Genomic DNA, 24132 nt, shown 5'->3' on the forward strand with positions numbered 1-24132 from the left:
GTCACACGTGATTGGCTGGGATTCTCTTGTCTGTTGACATTATTTTCTGATTTATGGAGTGATACAAAGAGATATTATAAATCCCTTCAGTAAAAACATTTGACTCTAATACGTCAACAACATGAAACAAGAATTTTGAACCTGACTTTATCCAATTTTCAGATTTCTGATCTGGAAATGTGTGCAAATAAATACATATTTAATGAGATAATGCCTCATTTGCATGTTTAAACATTACATTTCAGAAAGCCTGTAAAACAATTGTCTTAATGTCGGTAATGAGCTGGTGAAGTTTCATGTTGATATCTATGAGTTAATTGTATTTGTACCCTATTCACCTGTAGTGTTTCCCATTAATATATCTGCTCGTCAGAGGGGAAACTCTACATGTTGTCTGTTGATTTTCACTTATTGAACCCTGCAACAAAGAAGCGCCGGACTCTGACCAGACGGAACAAACAACGAGCATGATGGGAAATGTTTAAGCATGGAGAACATTGATCTCCCACTGAGGGCCGTTTTCAGATCAGCCCTACGGGACGGGAGCTTCAACGGCGCGTTTCCCAGCTCTCAGGTTTCACGGCAGCTTTTAGGGGTCGATACGGGAGCCTGCGGGGGACATTTGTTTGATGAGATGGATGGCAAAGCCAACTGGAAATGAATAAATAGAAGGTACATTAGCAAAGGAGCAGCATGTCCCGACGAAACCCTGTTACTGTAAGCTCAAAGTTGCCTTTATTTTTGGCGGCGTCTCCCTTTAAGAGACGGATTCTTTACATAATTGCACATGTTGTCTGATAACGAGAGAGTTTTTAATGGAGTTTCCTCTGTTGTTGTTGGACTGTTAATCTACTCTCACTGCTCCTAACCTGAATGATTGGGAGAAAATAAAAAGATTTGCTTTTAAATTTGAGCTTAAAAGGTTATTTATCAAAGTTCCACAGGCTCCCCAACACATTCTAACCCCAACTTGTCAAAAACTGACATTTGGTCAGAACCTTTGCCGTCACTGTAACACGTGGTAAACGACGTGAATTCAGACAAAAAAAACCATCATGGTTGGGAATAAAACCTAAAGTAAGACGAAAACAACGTAACTTGAGTACAGGACAATACTGACGCAACACCTTAAAGATTGGAAGATTTACGGCAAGTCACGAACTCACTGAGGTGAGGTTTTGGTTCACCCACATCGCCGGATGACTGTTTGTTCGGCTACTTTTCTGTCACCGGTGTAGCATTAAAGCTATGGTGCTATTAACACGCTAACTAGCGGGCGAGTTAGCTAGCTTGCTAATTCCACCATGCTTTAATGCTACGCTGGTTACAGGTAAGGTCTCTCTGCCTCACTCCCCCACCACTCTGGAGAAGGACGAGCTAACTAGCTAACAAGCTAACTAGCCGGCGAGTTAGGAAAAACTAAATAAAAAGATGGTGAAAGAAGAAATACTTCATCAAGTTCCAGTTAAATCAGTTTCATTCTGAATGCAGATTCACGTTCAGTGAAAAATAATAATATGAACGTGTGTGCAGCCACATGCAGGTTCAATATGTTGGTCACACGCCGTGTAGCTGCGGTTTCATCTGACAGCAGCGTTAAGTGTTTCCTTAACCCTGACCTCGACCTGTGTGTGTGTGTGTGTGTGTGTTGCTTTTACTGTATGTGCTTATGAATACTGTGTGTGTCCACATAACGTATATTATGCTCCCTGGTCAGCATGACTGACATGAGAAATTAAATAGTGTATAGCCCAACTGACCTCTGTGTGTGTGTGTGTGTGTGTGTGTGTGTCACGTCTGGTATGGACTGTGTTCCTGGTAAACTGCCCAGCTGAACTGCCTGTACACACACACACACACAGTCCTGTCTTGTTTTCTGCTTTACACTCTATGAAATGCGGGTTCCTAACAGGTTCTCTTCCATAACCATTTGCTTCAGAAGAACCCATTTTTTTGCGGAGAGGGTTTTTCTTTGTGAGACTAAACTGTGATTGTGAACCGGGATTGTTGTGGGTCGAGCTGCACCACACCAGCGTCTGCCTTTTAGGGTTCTAGATGAAGCCCTTAGATGGTAAACAACCCTTTGATGAGTTCTAGATGGACACCTTGGAATATAAAAGGGTTCTCAGAATTAAAGAACAAAACAAAGCGGGAGTGTGGTTCTCACCCTCGTCGTTGATGAAGTCCTTCAGGGAGGTCCAGGTCTTGTTGTTGCAGTAGAAGGTGGTGTTGGCCGGCAGGCTGCCGTTCAAGCAGTGCAACGTGCTGCGGACGCACTTCTGCCGCAGGTTCCCCATGAAGAGCTGCAGGCCGATGAGGGCGAAGACGCTCAGACAGAAGACGGTGAGGATCATCACATCGGCGAGCTTCTTCACCGACTGGATCAGAGCGCCCACGATGGTCTTCAGGCCTGCCGGACCGCCGGGGGGGGGGGGGGGGGGACGCAGACAGGGGTTAATAATGTTCACGTGAATTTGTTATCGTGGCTGCGAACCCTTATTTAGCAAATTCTAAATAATTCAAATGAATTATATTTTGTGGAATTAGATCTATGAAAAACGAGCAGCTAGATTGACTAGAAGTTCACAAATCGAACCGCTTTAAAGGAATAATACAACAATAAACAAAATAAATCGTACAGTCTCACTTCCGTATAGGTTCTCTATTGTTCCAGAAAGAGTTTGTATCTATTGAATATATACTGTATATATAGAAGAATAGGGGAGAAGCTGCGATAGCATCCGTTAAATCAGAACTGGAGAGTATTTCTTCATTGAAAGAAGAGCAAAGATCGACACTGAGAAGATGTTTTTGCTCTTTTTTCCAGACTGGCTTCAGTAATAGTTTGATTGACAGATGGTTCCATCCAATCACCTGCCATGTGTGTTGTTGTTTTTTTAAGTGCCCGCCCATTTACAAACTGTTCCCAGTGATGGTTCTAAAGGCAGAGCGCTCTTTGATGATGCTCTCCGGGTATTTTCAGATGTTTTAGAACCTTTTTTTGCCGTCTTTCGTTCGTCCTCCATTGAAGTCTGTTCGTTCAGATATTCTTTAATTTTCCCGGTTAAAAAAACTGCAGATAATTTGTTACACAGAACCATCTGAGAAGCCGTCTTTAGAAATAGTTTGGAAAAAGGGAAGGTACTTTCAAAAAACATACTTGGCAGGTGATTGAATGAACCATGTGTCAATCAAACTCTTACCCAAACCAGTTGGGAGAAAAGAGCGAGAAACATGTTTTCCACGTAGAAAAGTCTTTCAATAAAGAAATACTCTCCAGTTCTGATATAACTGATGCTATAGCAGCATCTACGCTAATCTGTTCAGGAGCCGCCATTGTTGATGTCCCACACACATCTAAGCCCCGCCCCCCAGTTTGCCTGTAGCTCCTCATTGGTCAGAACCACAAACATATTACTTAAAGCCTCACAAAAGATGGATTTTGTGACAGTCCAGCTACCGTGCTACGTAACTCTTTATCGGACAATTCCTTAGAAAACTCTTTTTTTGGGACCATAGCATCCGAGGAAGGTGAGCTCTCCATACAATTTATAATGTTTTAATCATCGACCAAAGAGATGGCCGCCGACCTCAATCAAAATCTTCTAGCCGCTTCCAAATATCCCAAATATTTCAGGCAAAACCCAAAAAGAGTTGAAGCAACAAATTAGCAAATTAAAAACACTCAAGGTGAGACAGGCTACGGAGTCAAACCAAAGGGCGGCCATCTTTGTGGACCATAGAAGTACATCACAAAATAAAAAAAGATGTTTTACAGCCAATAGAAATATAACTAGAAATATATACGTTTTTTCACAAACATTGCCGCTGTGGAAAATAAATAAATAAATATCTGTGATCATCACCAACAGAACGAAGCAAAACAATTTACATTGAGATTAAAAACACAACACTCACATGAACATTATGGTAAAAACAGCAGGAACAAAACACACTGAGAACACAGAGGGTGCAGACAAGTCGAGCCAAGAAGCAACCAGTTTCTCTTCATACGGTTTTCTTTTTAGTTTATTCATTAGAAACAGACACTTTTAAATTTAGCAAGAATAACTCAGAGAGCCGAAGCGTCTGTAAGCTAATGAACGAGTAGCGTGATTATATTCAGATAGTAACGACATGCTTTGGACTGTGTTACAGTTATAACATGTATTAAACATTGTTATGTTTTCAATCACATGTTTAAGACATGTTTCAGCGCCGCATGCTAACATGCACAGTGGAAACATACAGAGGCTAGCCAGCAACTAGATTTTAGGGAATAGTTTCATATTTTGAATTAAAATGTAAACACTTAGATCTAGATTGAAGACTGAATTTCCAGGATTCACTACGATCAAACTTTGTGTCTTTTGTTAGCAACGAGTAAACTAATATTTATTTATGTGACATTATGGCTCTTCTTTTTAACCAGCACTGTTTCTGTCATCAGCTGATTGGTTCATTTAATCTGAACGCAGTGCTGAAGAAAGTATTCAGTTAATTTACTGCAGTAAAAGTACTAATACCACTGTGTAAAATCACTCTCTTACACTGAAAGTATGAATACTACACTGGAACAATACTTTGTTTCAGTAAAAGTACTAATACCACAGTGTAAAAATATTCTTAAAAGTATTAGTAAGTCGCTGTTCGCTGAGCCTCTGATGTCCTCACAACCAACTATGAGGAAGACTTCAGTACGTCTTTCTGCATACTACCAAAGTGTTTATGCTTCCAGTGTGTTTGTCAAAACTCAGATTGTCTCAGTTGGTAGTATGCAGGATGAGCGTTTAGTTCCTCCAGCAGGCCTCGGGTGCGTTTTTGATATCCACTGCCCCTGCGTTTGGCTTCCTCACCTGGGATGACTGAGATGGTTTTGAGCGCTCGCAGCACCCTGAACGTCCTTAAGGCTGACACATTACCCAGGTCCACAAACTCAGTCACATATCTGCAACAAGGCGGGAGACAGAAGCACAAGAACAGACACACACAAGGGTTTGACCACACTGAGCAACAACGAGCCGACACAGAGGGATAGAAACATGAATAGAGACAGAGAGAGGTGCAGTAGAGGCGGTGCCGGGTTCGGACGGCAACAGTGGAGGTTCAAGTCGGAGACGTCGACTGTTTAGAAGAAGAAGTCAGACGATGGAAGCTGCTCACGTGGACGTAAACCGGAGACGAGCTCAGTGTCACACCTTCAGATTCTGCAGAAGACTTAAATCGCTGTAATTTATTCCTTTAATTTAGTGGCATCAGGTAAATATGTTTCGGGGCTTACGTTTAAATATTATTTGTATCATCAATTACCCTGTTATTGTTTGGTCTTTTATTATAAAATAATGAAAAATGCAGTTAAAGATATTACGTTTGATGTGATTGAAGACAAAGACAACCAGAAAATATTAGTTTTAAGAATCAAAAACTATTCATTTCTAGCAATTTTTGCTTTAAAAAAATATAATTTGTTGCTCATTAATTTTCTCAATCAACGAATCATTTATTTGACTAATTGTTTGGGATATTGAGTGAGTGGTCACTAGATTAATAACTAGAAAATATTAATGTCAAACTTAAGTCCCCCCATTAGCATAGATCCTCTACCTTCCATAGAGGTTTGGTGAGCTAATCTACCAGTTAGCCAGAAGCTACGATCATTTATTGATAGCATAAGAAGCTAATTGTTCACAAGGTTCAGAATAAGCATCAAATAAACTATTCCTTCAGTGTTAGCAAACAGCTGTTAGCATGCTGTTTGGTAAGCTAGGAATATCTTTTATTAGCTAACGTTAACCGAAGGAAAAATCTTTGTTTTGAAGGCTAATTTAAGAATGTTTAAGCTAAGTTAAGTGATATTATTAGCTGTGACATTCACATTTTGGTAAGCAGTTTACTTGTAAACTGCTTAATGTACTTGTTCAGTTAATCGTTATCTATTAATGATTAGTTTCATCCAATTTGCGTCCTTATTAGCAAAAGCTAAAGAGCCAGTGTGCAGCATTTAGAGGGATCTATTAGCAGAAATGTAGTATAATATTCATAACCATGTTTTCATCTGTGTATAATCAAACGAAACTAAGAATCGTTGCGTTTTCGTCAGCTTAGAATGAGTCCTTCATCTCTACATAGGGAGCGGGAGGCGGAGTCCGCCATGTTTCTACGGTAGCCCAGAACGGACAAACGAAACACTGACTCCAGAGAGAGACTTTCGCCACCGCTTGTGAAACTTGCAGCAACCTCACCACTAGATGGCACTAAATCCTACACACTGTCCCTTTTAGCTACGAAGTTATGCTACATACAAAAATTAGCATGCAACATGTGGGTCGATGTTTATTTTGATTCCATCTCCAGTTCGTGTGCTCAGCTTTTATACGTCTGACTTTTCCTTCTCCACTGTGTCTTCAGTTCAGATCACGTGATTACACCGGTGACTCCTGATTGGGCGGAGAGTGGGGAAGTGGGCGGGATTTGGTGCTGCAAGACACGGCAGACATGGGACGAACAAGATAGGACGACGTTACGATGACGAGTGTTTTTTTTTCTGTCCCTTGTCGCCCCCTGGTGGTGGTGAGGCCTTACCTGGGATGACTGAGATAGTTTTCAGGGCTCTCAGCACTCTAAAGGTTCTCAGCGCCTGCAGGTTCCCTACTTTGATAAACTCTGTTAACAGCCTGTAGGGGGCAGTGTGGTTGGTTGTCAACATACAACAAAAGAAGAAAAAACATAACAAGGTCTGAAAATACTGTGGTGATTAAAAAAGAACAACGCTGTGCACCAAATGATCAGTTTTTAAACATCATCAGAGAGCTGGCAGATGATTTAATCTGCTTTAATACAAGCGGGTTTTTTACAGATGTGGAAAGAAAAGAAACATCAGATCAAATGTAAGTTTGTCTTTTTCACAGAGTTTTCTTTGCATGTAATCACATGTTTGAGATTAATATTGTGACGTTGAACTTTCGCACACTTGTAAAAAGTTAGTTCCACGACTTTTGAGTTGAGATTAATTTATAAAACAAGAATAAACTTCCATGCACCAAACATTGTCTCCATAACATCCACCTGATGCTGTGTTCACGTGTTTGCTGGAATTTAACTGCAATAAACAGATAAAAAAGAATGCTAAAATAACTACGTTATAATTCTAAATTATAAAAAAGTCTGAATTTTACGCTTTGTGAGGTTTATCTGCAAGACAACGAGAAAACAACTTTTAAAACGCTTGTTTTCTGAATGGAGTCTGGATCGTTTCATGCTAGGCTACGCTAACGTTGTAGCTGATCCATCCACACTCAAAACAACGTAAATATGGCGGAAACGTTATTGTTCACACCACAAGAGTGCAGCCGAGTCTATTAATCTTATTATTAAAGTTATATTATTAAGAGACATTCACACAACATATTGATTTACCTTCCCTGTTGGAAACAAGTTCTTTAGTTCTTTAGTAGCAGTATTTTATAAGTAAAGATATTTATATTTAATTTAATTTTAATTGTTAAGAAGCTTAATTTAACAAAAAAATACATTCAAGATCCAACTGTGAGGTTAAATTCTTCATTTCTCGTTAATTCAAAATTAATCACTTGAAAGCGTATTTGTCAAAAATGTGCATATATATGTATACAAACAGAAATATAACAATAATTTCCAAACAAAAGTGTAGAATGTGGTGAAATCCAGGTTGTGAAGACGCCACGAGAGGCGCCAGCGGCCATTTTGGACCCCCCCCCCCCCCGGTTAGATGGAGTCATCTTATCTCACTAACCGGCCTCCATCACGGCTCATATATCACCGGCGCTGACCGGCGGGCTGATTGAATTACAGCCAGAAGAGGCCGTTTAGATGCACCAGCTGATAGAACCAGTGACCGCAGAGACACTTCACACCGGAGAGGTCACTTCTGATCTCTCACTCATACGCTGTGTGTTCTGCACCTTTAAGTGGGTCAGTTGGTAACAAAGATGAAGGAAGGGAAGGGAGGCACGGGAGAACCAGGACTCAGAGGGGCAGACTGTCAGCCCTGCTGCAGTAGAATGAGAGGTTTTCTAAAGGGACTCTGGTGCTCAGAGACACTACCACTTTAGTCCACAGGGGGCGACAGAATCATCAACACAAATAAAAGTTCCTCGTAGTAACTTTAAATAAACGTACTAATACCAGAGTGTACAAATACTCTGTTACAGTAAAAGTCCTGCGTTAAAAAGGTTTATTTAGTACAAGTATATCAGTATAATCAGGAAAATTAGAGTTTTTTTAAAGGGAGTCTGGTGTTCGTTAACACTACCACTTCTGTCCACAGGGGGCGCCAAAATCAACACAAATAAAAGTTCCTCGTAGTAACTTTAAGTAAAAGTACTAAAACCAGACAGTAAAGATGGTCTCTGTCTCCATGGGAATCCTGACTCTGTGGGAGGGGAGGAGGGCATCAATCAGACATCTAGTGTGTGTGTGTGTGTGTCTGTCTATTCACCGACCATCACTCTGGTTTTAATAAAGCCCGGCACAGAGGGGTGATGTGTCAGGGGCGGACTGCGTGTGTGTGTGTGTGTGTGTGTGTGTGTGTGTGTGTGTGTGTGTGTGTGTGTGTGTGTGTGTCCATACATGCATCATGTTTTTTTATTTTTGGTGTGTATGACCACACACTCACTTAACATGTTCTCCATCCTTGGTGTGTGAGTGTGTGTGTGTGTGTGTGTGTGTGTGTGTGTGTGTGTGTGTGTGTGTGTGTGTGTGTGTAAAGAGGTGACTTATGTGTCCCTGTCCCCCTAAAGATCCATCTGACCGCAGGACGGCCCTCGGTTCAAGGACACATACCTACTGACATTGTGTGTGTGTGTGTGTGTGTGTGTGTGTGTGTGTGTGTGTGTGTGTCACTGAACGACAGACAAACAGATGGGAGGTGGAGGAAGGAGCAGGTGGAATATTTACTTAATTTATCAATTTGAATTTATTTTCAAGAGAAAACTGTGATGTCATTTTACTTTTTTTTAAGTGTGCACACTTTAACCTGAAGATGCCTCAAAGACTCAACTTCCCAGAATGCCTTTCTCACTGACTCCGGACTTTTTCTTCTTTACTTAGAAGTTGATTTAGGACTTGTCAGACTTGACCTGGGACTTGACTCTGGACTCTTTAGTCTTTACTTAGGACTTGATTCGGGACTTGTTAGCTTTGATTTGGGACCTGACTCTGGACTTTTAGACTTGATCTAGGACTTGATTTAGGACTTGATTTAGGACTTGATTTAGGACTTGATTTAGGACTTGTCTGTCTTGACTTGGTTCCACCTCTGGCAGTTCTGTTCCCTCTAAATCATATTCGACCGTACAATCAGCGTGAGGCGGCGGTGGAGCTAACCAGAGCTCGGCCTCGGGGTCGAGTATTGATCCGATCGGTTCATTGCGATCGTTCATCTTGCCGCCGGCGTCCCTCTCTGTTGATTGATCGCCGTCTGATCGCTAACTAAACCAAACCATCAGTCAGCCAATTACTGAAGTGGACGTAACGACTCAGAGCTGCGGTTTCCTTTCTTTATTTCATGGCTTGAATTGACGGTTTTCAAAGTTATTTACGAGCTTTTCAAACCTGTAATTTTGAAATGTCATGGGTATCACTTAGAAAACCCCTTTTCTCTTTTTACTAAACTAAAAGTAAAGTTAACTAATCCTCTGTGTGGATCATCAGCTGCAGACCTGTTGTCCTTTCTTTGGAAACGTTTGTTTGATTTTCCGCTTTAAAAGGAATTATTTTTATCCACGATACCTTGTTTTTTATGCATTTCTTTCTGCTAAAACCTTACATATAGTCTATAATTATATATATTTTTATAATTAACCATTCAGCTGAAGTTAAAGCATGAAAAATAAAATATTAGGACCGCAGCAACATGTTGCATCACAATGAGTCGTTATAAAAAGGAACATTCTGGTGAAGTTAAATGTTTTACTTTCTTTAGTCCAAGAAGCAAGAAAGAAACAGGATTTAGTGATAAATTAAGATGATGGAGGCTAAAAAATACAAGAAAATATAGAACAATGTCAATGAAATCACATAATGTAGATATAAACACCACTAAATATACCTTTCACGTATTGCACTGAATACTTGTACTGGATTATTGGTTAAACTGGTGTGTACTAGTTAACTAAAACTCCAGATTGCACCACTAAGCATTATGAATATTTATGAGTTCTTATAATTATACAGATTATATAAGTATGTTTATAATGTGTTATAGAAATGAGAATCATAGAAGTGTGACCCTTATATTTCTCTTTATAATAACCATAATAATTAGTACAGACTTCTCACTTTGCTGCAGAGAAAAATTACCATTTTTTCATATTAAATAGTCAAAAAAAACGATAATGCAGCGTGTTTTACGTCTCCATCACATGTCTCGAGTAATAAATGTGATCGTTAACTAAAGAGCAGAACAGAAGGAAGAACACTGTGTTCTTATATGATGAAGTTGAAGTAAACTGGGATTATTTCAGCGCACAGTAACTTTCCACCAGGACTCACACAGTTTACCAGAGACGCTGAGGCCTGAAGTTAGCTTCTTCTTGGGACTGACAGCACAATGAGCTCAGTTTCTGCTGACTGTGCGAATGTGTCCGAAGTGAACAAACGCACTCGGCTGCTCCAGCTCACATTTTTAAATTCGTTCTATTCGTCTTCATTCTTTAATTCCTCGGCCCTTTAATCCCGTCAGTACAACGCCAGTCGTGACACTTTCCTCTGTTCACTCACAGATTCCTTCCACTCGCTGCTCTTTTTCCTGCACAGATGTTTTCACATTAAAAGCCTCCCAGCAAGCTCAAGTTGCACAATCACTGCCCCCGTTTTTCTGAAGTGTTGTTTTTAAATTCAGCACCACACCAAGTAAAATTAAGCCTTTTTCTGATGTGTGTGTGTTCCTTTTTCTGTTTTCACTGCATTTATTTGGACTTTTTCTATTTTAAATATATCAAATATGAAAAGTGAAAATAAAATGTTATGTATGAATTTGCAGTATTTAGAATAGAATGGGAACGGACGTAGCTGGAGCGTTAACAGACGTTTCTAGAGGCGAACTTATCAGGAATTGACAATATGCTAAATATTTCTGATTACCGGGAGACTCTTTCAAAGACCTGCAGGCTACAACGTGAACACAATAGTTCTCGTTACAGAGATTTATACATTGTACTATCTGAATCTGACGTTTCACAGTTTTCAGTTTTAATTATTTACATTTAGAAACATGTTATGAAGCAACGTATCTGCACACAAAAATACGTATGATATCCTACGAATATTTTTCATGCGTTTTCCTAAGAAAGTCCAGCAACACGTCATTTCACCTCGTTATATGAATAAAGTATTTTCAAAATAAACTGCCATGTTCACAGGAAACTCAGTTAGGTTGAGGCAACAATACTACGTTGTTATTTAGCTTTAGGAAAAGATCGGAAATACTTAGGTTTAGGAAAAGATCGGAAATAGTTAGCTTTAGGAAAAGATGGTGAAACGAACATCGATCTACTTGGTCGTTGTACCGTCCACCTCCCCCCTCCTGCCCGGTGTGTGATTTAGCCGTCTTTATACTTCGTTGTTCAAGATTTCGTGAATCACATACGAAATAATTTCACGTGATATCTACGAATTACGGCGCGTTATTTGTCGTATAGGTATTTCTACGAATGCTGGAGGAGACCAGCTTGTGTTAGGACGTTCTCCATCTTTGATCGCAGCGCGACTCGTTGAGAACTTAAAGCTAGTTGGTTTTTTTTGCGTTATCGTCTGTGTGTAACGTTTGTTAACGGGAACAGGAAGTGTTAACGTTTGCATGTTTGTGTGTGTTTGACTCACGCCATGACGATGACGCTGAAGTCGAGCCAGTTCCAGGGGTCCCTCAGGAAGGTGAAGGGTCCCAAACAGAACCCCCTCGCCAAGATCTTTATGAGAGACTCGAAGGTGTAGATACCTGTGAAGGTGTACCTGAGGGAGGGAGGGAATGAAAAGAGAGAAAGGGAGGATGTCAAGGGCAGTTTAAGGAGGGGAGAGGGAGGAGGACGGAGAAAGGAAATGAAGCGGAAAAAGGTTGAGGAAAGGAAGGGAGGAAGAGGAGAATTAAGATGAGAGGAAGACAGATGGAGGGGGGAATAATGTTGGGAATTAAATGTTAAAGAACAAGAGGAGGAGGTGTGAAGGAGGAAGAGAATAAGGAGTTGAGATGAATAAAGAAAAAGAGGAGAGAGGGAGGATGAATATTCATTAAATCAGCAGAGCCTCAACTCTCGCCGCCAAACATCCTTCACTTATTTATTTTTGTCCCCAGAAACAAGTTTGACCCGACGGGGCGTCAACTCAACCGTACAAAGACAGACGGACAGGAGCGAGGGAGGCAGGCACGTCAGCAGCAGCTGGAAGCCATGGCTGAAATACCGACTTCAAAAAGGGGTCAGTTCATCCAGAGTTGCCCCCCTGGTGGTGTCAAGGTATTCAAATGGTTTAGAATTTAACGGGCAATGTTTTAAAGATATGTGTCTGCAGAGACATCTCGAGGGAAAGCTTCACCCCCAATGGAAGGGTTACTGAAAGGGCCGAACAGGCACAAAGAGTCACGTACCAACCAGGACGAGACTCTAAATGAGCAACACAGAACGACAATAAAGAGACACAAAACAACTACAAAAAGACCAAAACAAAAGACATACCAAATGACCATAAAGATACGCAAAACGACTACAAAGAGACACAAAACAAATACAAAGAGACACAAAACGACTACAAAGCGACACAAATCGACCACTGATAACTTTAAGTCTACAGTACAGATTGTAAACCCAACTAGCAGGTAGCAGAACAGACACACAGACAGACAGACAGACAGACGGGTTCAGGTCTACTTACTCCAGGTATTTGGCCCAGTACGCCGGCTCGGACATGGCCATGAAGCAACAGTTGGTCAGGATGGTGCACATGATGAACAAACTGAACAACGTGAGCAGGTTAAGGAGAAAGTAGGTTTCACATCACAGACAGGTCACACGTCAGAGAGAAAACAAACGATCCGAGTCACCATTAAAACGACAACAGGACTTCAACGAATGCAGAAATTAGCAAGAAAACATGGAGACAACGTTGTGGATCTTGATGCAACAGGTTCAGCAGCTTCTCATAACAGTTTAATGACATAATAATAATCTGACAATAGTGAAATATTTATTGTTTGTAGTGATTCAATCATTAAAATAAAAGGGGTTTGTTAAGACGGTGTAGAAATCTTCTTTTGTCAATAACATCTTTTTTAATGAAGTTGGTACTTTATACTGCGACTGTATTTTTGAAGATGCATTGATTTCTTTTTCCTTTCGAGGTCTGAAACAATAAAGTGCAGACGCTTTATATCACATTTGTTTGGTGTTGTGATCCGTTAATCTTTAAAATACAAATCTTAAACTCATGAAGGTAAGACGCTGTGATGTTATTAATTAGCCAGAAACTAATTATTCTATTCAGACGTGCTCCCTGCATTTCACTGCCTCCACTGTTACTAAGTGCTTTATGTTATATATTATATATTTATTTCATCTTATTTTATCAGGAGAATACCATTAAGATTTTAAATCTGTTTTTCGAGGGAGTCGAAGACAAAAGCATCAACAGTTTAACACAAAAGCACGAATAATGAACTTAAACAAAACAGTTAGGTAAGAAGTTTCACAACATGAAAACTGTCCTATAAAAGCACAAATAACAGCCTTCATATGAATAATCAGTGTCAACAACACAACGTTAATCCTGTTGTACAATGTTTATGAAATGATCTGCTGTAAAGGGATTTAACGTGAAGCTGCAAAAACCTTCAAATAAACCGTCTAGAGAACATGCCAGTTGTTAAGTTTGACCTCAAATTTCTTCAAGTAGCTTCTTTTTTTTTACAGCGCGGCGGGTAGAGCAGGTGGGCGGAGTTTATAAATGCGAGAGGACAATAAGTGCCAGAGAGAGAAGTAGACTGTCAATTTACAGTACTTTCCTGTGATTCACGGCTCTTAGTGGCTGTGGATAAGAGCACCGAGTCAGAATGTGAAATGGAAATGTCCTCGGGTAGAAAAGCTGCCGACGGCCGACCTGCAGCTTTTAGGACGCCTGAAATGTAAATGTACCGACGTCTGTCTGTGTGCGCGCGTGTGTGTGTGTGTGTGTCTGTGCGTGTTGACTACATGCCTAAGTGATGTCTTTTTTTAAATATCTTTCCCATTAGAGCTAAATAAGGATGAAGCGAACAGAAGTTAGCTCGTGTATTTTTCCCCATCCGACGTCTGCCACATTCAATACAGCAAATTAATATTCCATTAACAGCAGCAGTGGGGGGGGGGGGGGGGGGGGGCACTCTGGTCTAATCATCATATAATGTGGGAGCGGTAACTTTTCCAAAGTGTCAGAAGGCAGCGATACACGTTAAATATCACCTTCCTGCTGCCACGTGTGTCGGCGAGGCTACACGCCATGTAGGTGGGAGAGAGAGAGAGAGAGAGAGAGAGAGAGAGAGAGAGAGAGAGAGAGAGACGTCAATCACGCCTATAAATGAATCATAATTATTGTAATTTGGCAGAAGGAACACGCTCCGCCGAGAGAACAGCGGCGGTGCCACAAAAAAAATATATAAAAACTCCAGCTGAAAAGTAGTTTGAGCTGCAGGGTAATTGTTGATTGAGTGCCGGCTGTAATGATGCCGGTGGCGGGCGGCGAGATAATACGGTTACCGATTGACAAACACAACGCAAAACGTCCCCCCGACGCCGCCCGCCGCAGAGCCCGGGAGCTAATTATGGCGTAATGACAGCCCTGCTGGTATGGACCTCACGGGCCACCGTACCGGTAATGTCATTACACCTCCCACACCCACCGCGGGATCCATCTTCAGCTTCCTTTCATTTCTTATTTCCTCCCTCTTTCCTCATTAGTGTGTGTCTCCATCATTCTTCCTGAGCTCTTGATGTGCTTTTACTTTTCTTGTTCTCAAGTGTCGGCCCTAGCTGCTCCGCTGACTCGGCTTTTATTTTGAAAGAACAGCAGCAAAGTTAAAGAAATACTTACATCCTGTTGGATATCCGATCTGTAGGCTACTTGTAGTTTGCGAACTACAGCAAAGCAAAGACTGAGGTAGAATGTAAACTGATAAAACAGTAGAATAGATAAACGTGGTGTTTGTTGTTAACACTAAGAGCCAATGAGGTGATCCGTTCTGCCTGATGTGTACGCTAGACTGCAGCTAACAATGCTTTTCATTATTGATTCTTCTGCCGATTAATAAATGTCTGAATGTAGTGAAAAAACACCTGTTACAGGTTTTCTGAAATTTTAAAATTTTTAAATTTTTAAACTTTAAATATGCAAATGAGGCATCATCTAATGGTCACGTTTGATAAATTAAGAGACACAAATACACACAGTGGTGAAATAAACCCCTAAATATGTGTTTTGGATGTTTTTGGACTTCTTTCGACACAAATACAAACTGCTCTGGCTTTAAGAAACTACAAAGACTGAAGTAACACGTCATGTAAATCTTTAAAACAACACAAAGTCAACTTCAGTTCAACAGCAGAGAAGCAACACAGCCAGACTCAGCATGCCTTCTGATGGATTAACCTGGTTCCCTGAGCAATGCATCATGGGACACAAAGTCAAGTGCACGTCCTCCAAGAGCGAAGACCTCGTGGGAAACGCAGTCAGACCGTGTTTTCGGTCAAAGAAACGACGGCGGTATTAATTCTGATCAGCTGAGAGAGAGAGAATGTACAGTTTTTAGTTTTCTAGAAGTGTTTGCGTGTGTGTGTGTGTGTGTGTGTGTGTGTGTGTGTGTGTGTGTGTGTGTGTGTGTGTGTGTGTGTGTGTGTGTGTCCACCTCACACACAGCTTGTCATTGTGGCGCCAGTGCGGTCGGGCATGAATCCAGAATGCACTTGATCTCACACACAAACTAAAACTCTACTTCACCGCCACAAGTTGTGCTCTCACAGCGATCCCCCTCCCCCACACACACACTTATTATAACACACACACACACACACACACACATACACACACACGTATGTTGCACATCAGCAGCACCACACCTCCGTCGCCGACCTCTTCACCCACTTATCCCCCACGACAACAGCAGCGTGTCCGCCGGCTCGACATCTCTCAACACCAGCAGCCGCCTCCCGGTGTAAAAATAGACGGGTGTGAGGTGACGGGGGGGGGGGGGGGGGGGTCTGTTGAGTTTTGGGTGTCGGGTAATATCTGTCATGTTGGCTTGGCGTCTGGTGATCGAGGAGGACGCCGGCGTGGCGCTGGGAGGGTGGCGACGGGCCAGAATCTATACAGCCGGAGCCACAACATCTGGAATTTCAGGAGTTTAACTGAAACGTGACGATCTTCTAAAACAACGTGTTTTATTTATGGTCAAACGTAAGATTAAAGGTGAAGGATTATCTGTTTCAGAAAGTTATACAAACTGGTAAACAGCAGGTTTACTCCAGTGTTCAGAGGCATCACTGTGTCTTATTAGTCTTACTTTTAATGTATGTGAAAGTTAACATGAGTGTTAAGTTGCGTCCAAATGACCTTTACTCATGATTTACTCGCGTATTACGCGAATCTGAGGTTACACCAGATGTTAGCCGTTGGATCCAGATCACAGTGGGACGTCATTGTAAACCTACAGTTGTGTAAAAAACACACAATAAACAGATCTGATCTAATTTGCTGAGGCCAGGTGTCTGAAAAGTGTCTTGAAGCTGCATTCTCTCTAGTGTCCACCAGGGGGCGACTCCTCTGGTTGTATAGAAGTCTATGAGAAAATGACTCTACTTCTCTCTTGATTTATTACCTCAGTAAACATTGTAAACATGAGTTTATGGTCTCAATCTCTAGTTTCAAGTCTTCTTCAATACAGCATGATGTTCATTTAGTAAATGATGGTCCATTTAGAGTCAAACAGACCATAAAGCAGGGGATGCTTTAGGGGCGGGGCTACACAGTGATTGACAGGTCTCTACCAGAGACGTTGTCCGGTCTGGGAGTGGTCAAGGTTTTCTTTTTACAACTTTAACCATTTCACAGTGTGTTTTCACTTCATGAAAGCTTAAAAATGTCTTGTTCAGACGTTTGGTTATACTTAGCTCCGCCCTCTCCTGTCACTTCTGGTTCCAACCAAGATGGCGACCGCCTAAAGCTAAGATGACGACGGCCAAAATGCCACAAACCAATATGCGTGTGTAAGTGTGTGTGTGTGTGTGTGTGTGTGTGTGTGTGTGTGTGTGTGTGTGTGTGTGTGTGTGTGTGTGTGTGTGTGCATGGACCACCTTGATGGGAAATATTTACTGGTCATGTTTACAGCTCACCAGACAGCTTAAGATGATATCTGGTTTAGAAATACGACCGACGGAATGAGTCCTCTGACTCACACACACACACACACACACACACACACACACACACACACACACACACACACACACACACACACACACACAGTTGACATGATTGGTAAATACAGTCATTCCTTTACGGGTGTCTGGACACCATCCGGTGTAAACTCGTCTCAGCGGATTCAGGATGTAGAGATATTTCTGACAATTTAAATCAGCCACATTATTATTATACAGTTATAAAAAGTTTATATATATTTACTGTATTTGATGACTTTGATGTGGCCTGTAAGCAATGCTTATTCTTAAAATAACCACATTAACATTATTTAATAGAGGACAAAAATATGTTGATTTTACATGTTTTCCACGCAAACCCTTCATTGGTGGATTTCATTGCTACATGTAGCATTCAGATGGATTAATACCTTTAATAATTAATACCTAAAGCAAAAACTTCAGTGGGAGAAGACAACATGTTGAGGTCAATTGAAGGTGATTTAGGTTAATTTAATAGATTTTTGATATATTTAATGGATCACTTCACATTAATAAATCATTACTGCATCTGTAAATCTGCACAAACATATTTACTAGAGCCGTTGTAAATCAAAATCAAAATATATTTCTTAAATCCCTCGACCGTTTTAAGATTTGGCTTTTTGGGAGACGAATAAAGGTTTAATTCACAGTGAACGCATGTTAGCGTCACTCAACATGGTGTAAGCTACACAGTTAGCATAAAGCCCATCACTCAACATTATATAAGCTAAACAGTTAGCATAAAGCCCATCACCCAACATTATATAAACCAAACAGTTAGCATAAAGCCCATCACTCAACATTGTGTAAGCTAAACAGTTAGCATAAAGCCCATCACTCAACATTGTGTAAGCTAAACAGTTAGCATAAAGCCCATCACTCAACATTGTGTAAGCTAAACAGTTAGCATAAAGCCCATCACTCAACATCGTGGATGCTAACCTGTCAGCCCAGAGCCTCCAAACCTTTAAATTGTTAGCATCACGGAACATGCTGCACTATCAATACCACTGTTAATGCTGCCAGGACACATCCAACACACATACACACAGTACATGTACTAGTGTACAAAAACACAAACACACTCTCATATGCATCACAATATGTGCGTCAGGCCTGCTCTAGTCACACAGTACTAAACAACATGAAGCAGTGGAGCTTCAGAAGCCCGCAGCCTGCATTCATTTGTTTATATTATCACCCACACTGCCGTCAGGGCGGCCCGGCTGCTCACACACACACACACACTTCAACACACACTACTTTCCCCCTGGCTGAAGGGCTGCTGCACTGTATCTGACCCCTGACCTCTGACCTCCCCGCAGATATTTCCCCGCAGTCAGCAGCACATCATAAGACGTCATGCGGGAGTACATACAGTAGCAGCAGTAGTGTAAGGATATGAGTGGACCAGGATCTTGATGGCGATTCTGCGGATGGGGTTGAAAGGGCTGAAGATGTAGAGAGCTGACGTGGCAGTGAAACGGAAGATGGCCTTCCCTTTGTTCAGGACTATGAAGGTCTGCAAGAGAGACAGAACAACACGTTTATCATAGAGACGGAGAAAGCAGAGATGATTGGGTTTAATTAAATAGGGGCTCTTATGATACGATATGATACGATAAGATGCAATAGGACACGACGGGATAGGACAGGACACGATACCATAATGTGATACGAAATGATGAGACTTGATACGATACAATACGATTCAACAGGATACGATACAAAACAAAATTATAAAACTCAATACGATTCGATTCTAAACGATGGGATGGGATACGCTAAGATTCAATACGCTAAGCTACAATAAGATACGATACGTTAAGATAAGCTAAGATTCAATACGATAAGATACAATACACTAAGATACAATAGGATACGCTAAGATTCAGTACAGTAAGATACGATACGATAAGATACAATAGGATACGATACGTTAAGACACGATACGATAAGATTCTTATTGTGTAGGGATGTTTGTTTGGACTCAAATGCTGCACGATATGACACATGACATATTAGCATCATAGCTGCCTCCATAGTAGCAAATACAAAGAAACAGACGAACAAAGACAAACAACATGTTCTTGTGATGTTCTGTTTGTTTTTTCTTCAACCGGAGGTTCAGGTGCTCTAAGCCGCCCTTCGTCTGATCGGAGCCGGTCAGATGATAACGAGTGTCACGCTTCAGCGGATTGTTTTTACCGCAGCTGAGTCGGTCCACCGTTACGTGGCTGACTTGAGGGTTCTTGGCTATCCTCTGTACGTTTGGAGCACTGGAGGATGTGCTGATGAAGGACCAGCTGGCTGAACGCACAAATAACCCGAAAGCCACCGTCCCCTGATGACCTCACACAAAGACTGAGGAAACAGCATTTCAGGCTGAATCTACGGTCGGATTAGCATCTATAAAGAAGGAGAAAGTTAAAGCTAAATTGTTTAATTAGTGCAATGGAACATGAACACAGGCTCGGAGGTGCTGAGCGTGTTTGGTTTGTTCCTGCAGATCATTTCTGGTTTAAACCCGGAGGAAACACACCTGAGCTAAAGAGAGAGCAGAAATGGAAAGGGTGAAGTAGTCCCTCAAGAGAAACGTCACGACAGAGAAAAGACAGGAACTGAAAGTTGTTACGTCTTGGTTTGGTTACGTTCTGTTGCTCCAGTTATTTTATTTTAAGTGTTTGTTTTATCCATGGCTGCTAGTCTGGTCAAATCCAGCTTGAATCACGTATCCTCTGTATCCTCTGTCTTATTTTTGCTGGTTTAGCGGCTGCAGAAGCTGCACAAAGCTGTTTGTGAATTCGCCACCGAGAGTTTAAAACTGTGGACGACGGGACAAACTCGCTCGGTCACCTCAGAGAAGTAGGCTACCAAAGAGTCCATTTATCTTCCAGGGATTCTCCAACAAGGGGAGACGGGGTAACACCTTCACACACACACACACACACTCTCTGTGGGTCACCTACCCTCTTGTCTTTGAAGTAGTACTGGTCGATGTCCTCCAGGGGAACGCCCACCAGATGAGACGGGATGTCGGCGAAGATGCGCGGCAGCTGTTTTCCTGCCTCCAGGTCGGGCCGACGCCGGGGGAGCACCACGTCGCCCAGGTCCTAACACACACACACACACACACACACACACACACACACACACACACACACACACACACACACACACACACACACACACACACACACACACACACACACACACGTTGCATATGAAGTGGCTTCACTTTTTACACACTTTATTGGGTTATAGATGTCATTTTAAATAAAGTGCCACAGCAAAAGGACTGAATACCTATTGTACATCACTTTAATGTAAATGTTGTTCTATTCTATGTTGATGTTTCTTGTACATATGTTTCATGGAGTCTTTTCATATTTCATATCTCACGTCTGCCTGCTGAAGCTTCCTTACTTCTCTACATTTTATTCAGCTTTTAACCTCCAATATTTAATTCCTTCTGGCTTATCTTAATATTAACAATGCTTATAAGTTGTGATTGTCAGGTGTGTGTGTGTGTGTGTGTGTGTGTACCTCCTGGTAGTGTTTGCTGCGTCGGGCCCTCTCCTGGGCGATGCGCTGCTCGATGGCCGCCAGGGAGTCCGGCGTGAAGCGCTGAAAGCTCTCTGGTCCCATTGGAAACACACAGCCAGCCATCTTCTCATCCTGATCCTGCTGCTGACTGGCCCAGTTTACCAGCTGGAACGATCGACATGGAAACCAATAATCAATAATGACGAACAACCCTTCAACATCCTTCATTCAGTGACAGTTGAAATATTATAATATATAATGTTTCAGGCAAACGACTTTCCCTTTCACCAGCATTGCTGTAGAACTCCATTCATCGTGAACATGCGTGTGTGTTAGCAAGCTTTAAACATTGAATTCAAACTGTTACCAGCATCTAAATGTCTGGTTGTTTAAATGTTCGGTTGTCAGACTCGACTCAAGTTCTCCAGACTTAAGATCACGACCGTTTCAGAGCAAACAGGTGTTTCAGTTTAACGAGTGACCGTGTTAACTGGTGACTTTCAGCCGAATGCTCGTTGTAACTTACGTAAATGGTTGGTTGTAGATAATAAACAGATAAGTCTGTATTTAAAATATTTCACGATCTTTTTCTAAACATAAAGTATTTCACGATCTTTTCCTAAACCTAACTAAATATTTCACGATCTTTTCCTATTCATCAACAAATCCAGACATTAAAAATATATCCTGCAAAATACTTTGTTTCCATCATCTACTTTTATGTGGAAATATTTAAAAGTAAGAGATTATAAATCAAGTGTTTCTGATACATTAGGACCCTTTAGGACCCTGGGGAGTGGCTGCTAAGACGAAGCTATATGTGCGGTAGACAGTCAGATGATTATGGGATGCCGAGGTAATGAAGTGCAGGCCGACAATAGTGTCTCATCAACACGAGTTTAGAGTTACACTGAGAGAGACATTGACTACAGGATTACACACAGTTTGAGAGTGTAACAGGTGTGTGTGTGTGTGTGTAAGTGTGTGTGTGTGTGGGGGGGGGGGTGTAGGTGTGTGTGTGTGTGTGTGTGTGTGTGTGTGTGTGTGTGTGTGTGTGTGTGTGTGTGTGTGTGTGTGTGTGTGTGTGTGTGTGTGTGTGTGTGTGTGTGTGTGGGTCCAGACCATCTGCCTCGGACCCTAATTGAATGATTAGACAGGCCTCGTTTTTCAACCCTTCATGCATTTATTCTTCACAGCTCCCAAATCTGATTTCTGAAGTGTGTGTGCGTGTGAGTGCGAGTGTACGTAAACGTGTGTGTGTACGTAAACGTGTGTGTGTGTGTGTGTGTACTAGGTGTGTGTGTTTGTGTGTCCACATCAAAGGAAAAACCAGCTCTGTTTTCCATCCTTATCAAAAGCTGTCATCCACTCATTCTCTCTCTCTCTCACACACACACACACACACACACACACACACACACACACACACACACAGCTCCTGATTGGCTGGTTCCATTCTGCTGAGGCTCTCGGTCACGTACACTCTCTCTCTTATTTGAGTCTTTACGTGTCAGGACCTGGTCTACAAAGAGCGAAGGGCAATCTCTGCAACAGGAGATCCACAGTCAAAGTGGGCTTCCTTATCTCCTTTCCTTCTCTACTACCTTTATAGATTTCTTTCTTTCCTTCTAGACTTCCTCTGCTTCCCTCCCTCCTCCATTCCTTCTAGACTTCCTTTCCTTCCCCACCTCCTCCTCCTTCTTTACTTGTCCTTTCCTGATCTACCTTTTTTCTTATACATCCTCCTTTCCTTCTATACTCCCTTTCCTTCCCTCCCTCCTTCTTTCCTCTGCTACCTCCTCTGTTCCTTCTAGACTTCCTTTCCTTCCTCACCTACCTTTTTACTTTTATACATCCTCCTTTCCTTTCCTTTCCTTCCCTCCTTCCTTCTTTCCTCAGCTACCTCCTCCGTTCCTTCTCAACCTCCTCTTAAACTTTCATCCCTCGTACTTTTCCTCATTATCTCCCCTTTTTCCTCCTTTACCTCATCCTCTCCTTCCCTTTTCTACCTCTTCTGTCCTTCCCTCTCTCCTTCTTTCCTTGGCTACCTCCTCCTTTCCTTTCCTCCCTCCTTCTTTCCTCAGCTACCTCCTCCGTACCTTCATAACCTCCTTTTAAACTTTCATCCCTCCTCTACCTCTCCTTCCCTTTTCTACCTCCTCTCTCCTTGCCTACTTCCTCTTTCCTTGTTTCCTTCCTCGTTCCTCTCCCGTTCACACCCTAGAGTGAGCTCACGCCTCTGATCTGAGGTCTTGCGACACGTTTCCTGTGACTTTAGTCTTGAAGTGGAGTTGAGTGGATCAGAGGAACGTTTCCTCCGTGAACGCTCCTCTGAAGCTCTGCTGCTCCTTCAGCTTCAGGCTGAAACATCAAATTACCAGCAGACACTTTCATATCCTCTGTTTTAATGAGCCTCCCTTTATTCCTCATTGTGTCTTTGTGTTGTTGTTGTTGTTGTTTACGACTTTTCTTCTTCTGTGTTTTAGCCTCGAACTGAAACCAGACCTTTAGGTTTTTAACAAAGACGTGTTTTGTGTTGCATTACGACGTGTTTAATGCGAGTAGTACGACACAGAGTACTGCACAACAACACATCAGTGGAGTTCTCCTCCTCATGTCGGCTGCCTTGCTCAAGGGCAGACTTTGATTCACTCACAACACAAAGACACAGTTTGATGAGGAAAGAGGAGCGGATGTTATACAACCAAATAAATAAATAATACAAATTATAAAATTCTCGTCAAAATACCGACACGGATGATTAAATAAGCTCCGCCCCCAGGAACGTCTCTCACACACACACACACACACACACACACACACACACACACACACACACACACACACACACACACACACACACACACACACACACACCATTCACCCCTTGTAGTTGTTCTTATCAATCAACACTCAATATCCCCAAACGACAAAAGTAAAAACGTGTTTTTTTGTAAATGTTTTAAAAATCAAAAATGGAAATATCTCATTTCCATCATCAGAATTGTATTTATTGCCAAGTAGAGCAAAAGTTAAATTAAGGCAAATATTGCATAGAAAGAAACACGATAAATATATAATATATATAAACAAACAGAATAGAAGAAAAATATAAATACAAAAAATGAAT

The 24132-nt window shown here is 41.7% G+C and overlaps 1 protein-coding gene across 1 annotated transcript in view; it reads right to left on the minus strand.

Moving 5' to 3' along the window:
- Positions 1-21125, minus strand: part of LOC306712076 (sodium channel protein type 2 subunit alpha-like) — a gene marked incomplete at both ends in the record, with an annotated part of 96621 nt that extends 75496 nt beyond the window's left edge. The window contains 7 exons of the mRNA XM_079181176.1: positions 2168-2410; positions 4857-4948; positions 11860-11988; positions 12904-13001; positions 18868-18978; positions 20426-20569; positions 21003-21125. Coding sequence (XP_079037302.1) covers positions 2168-2410; positions 4857-4948; positions 11860-11988; positions 12904-13001; positions 18868-18978; positions 20426-20569; positions 21003-21125 — 940 coding nt within the window. The remainder of the gene's footprint in view (positions 1-2167; positions 2411-4856; positions 4949-11859; positions 11989-12903; positions 13002-18867; positions 18979-20425; positions 20570-21002) is intronic.
- Between the last annotated feature and the right edge of the window lie 3007 nt (positions 21126-24132).

Source organism: Pholis gunnellus (assembly GCF_910591455.1).
Source record: "Pholis gunnellus genome assembly, chromosome: 20".
NCBI classification, from domain to species: domain Eukaryota; kingdom Metazoa; phylum Chordata; class Actinopteri; order Perciformes; family Pholidae; genus Pholis; species Pholis gunnellus.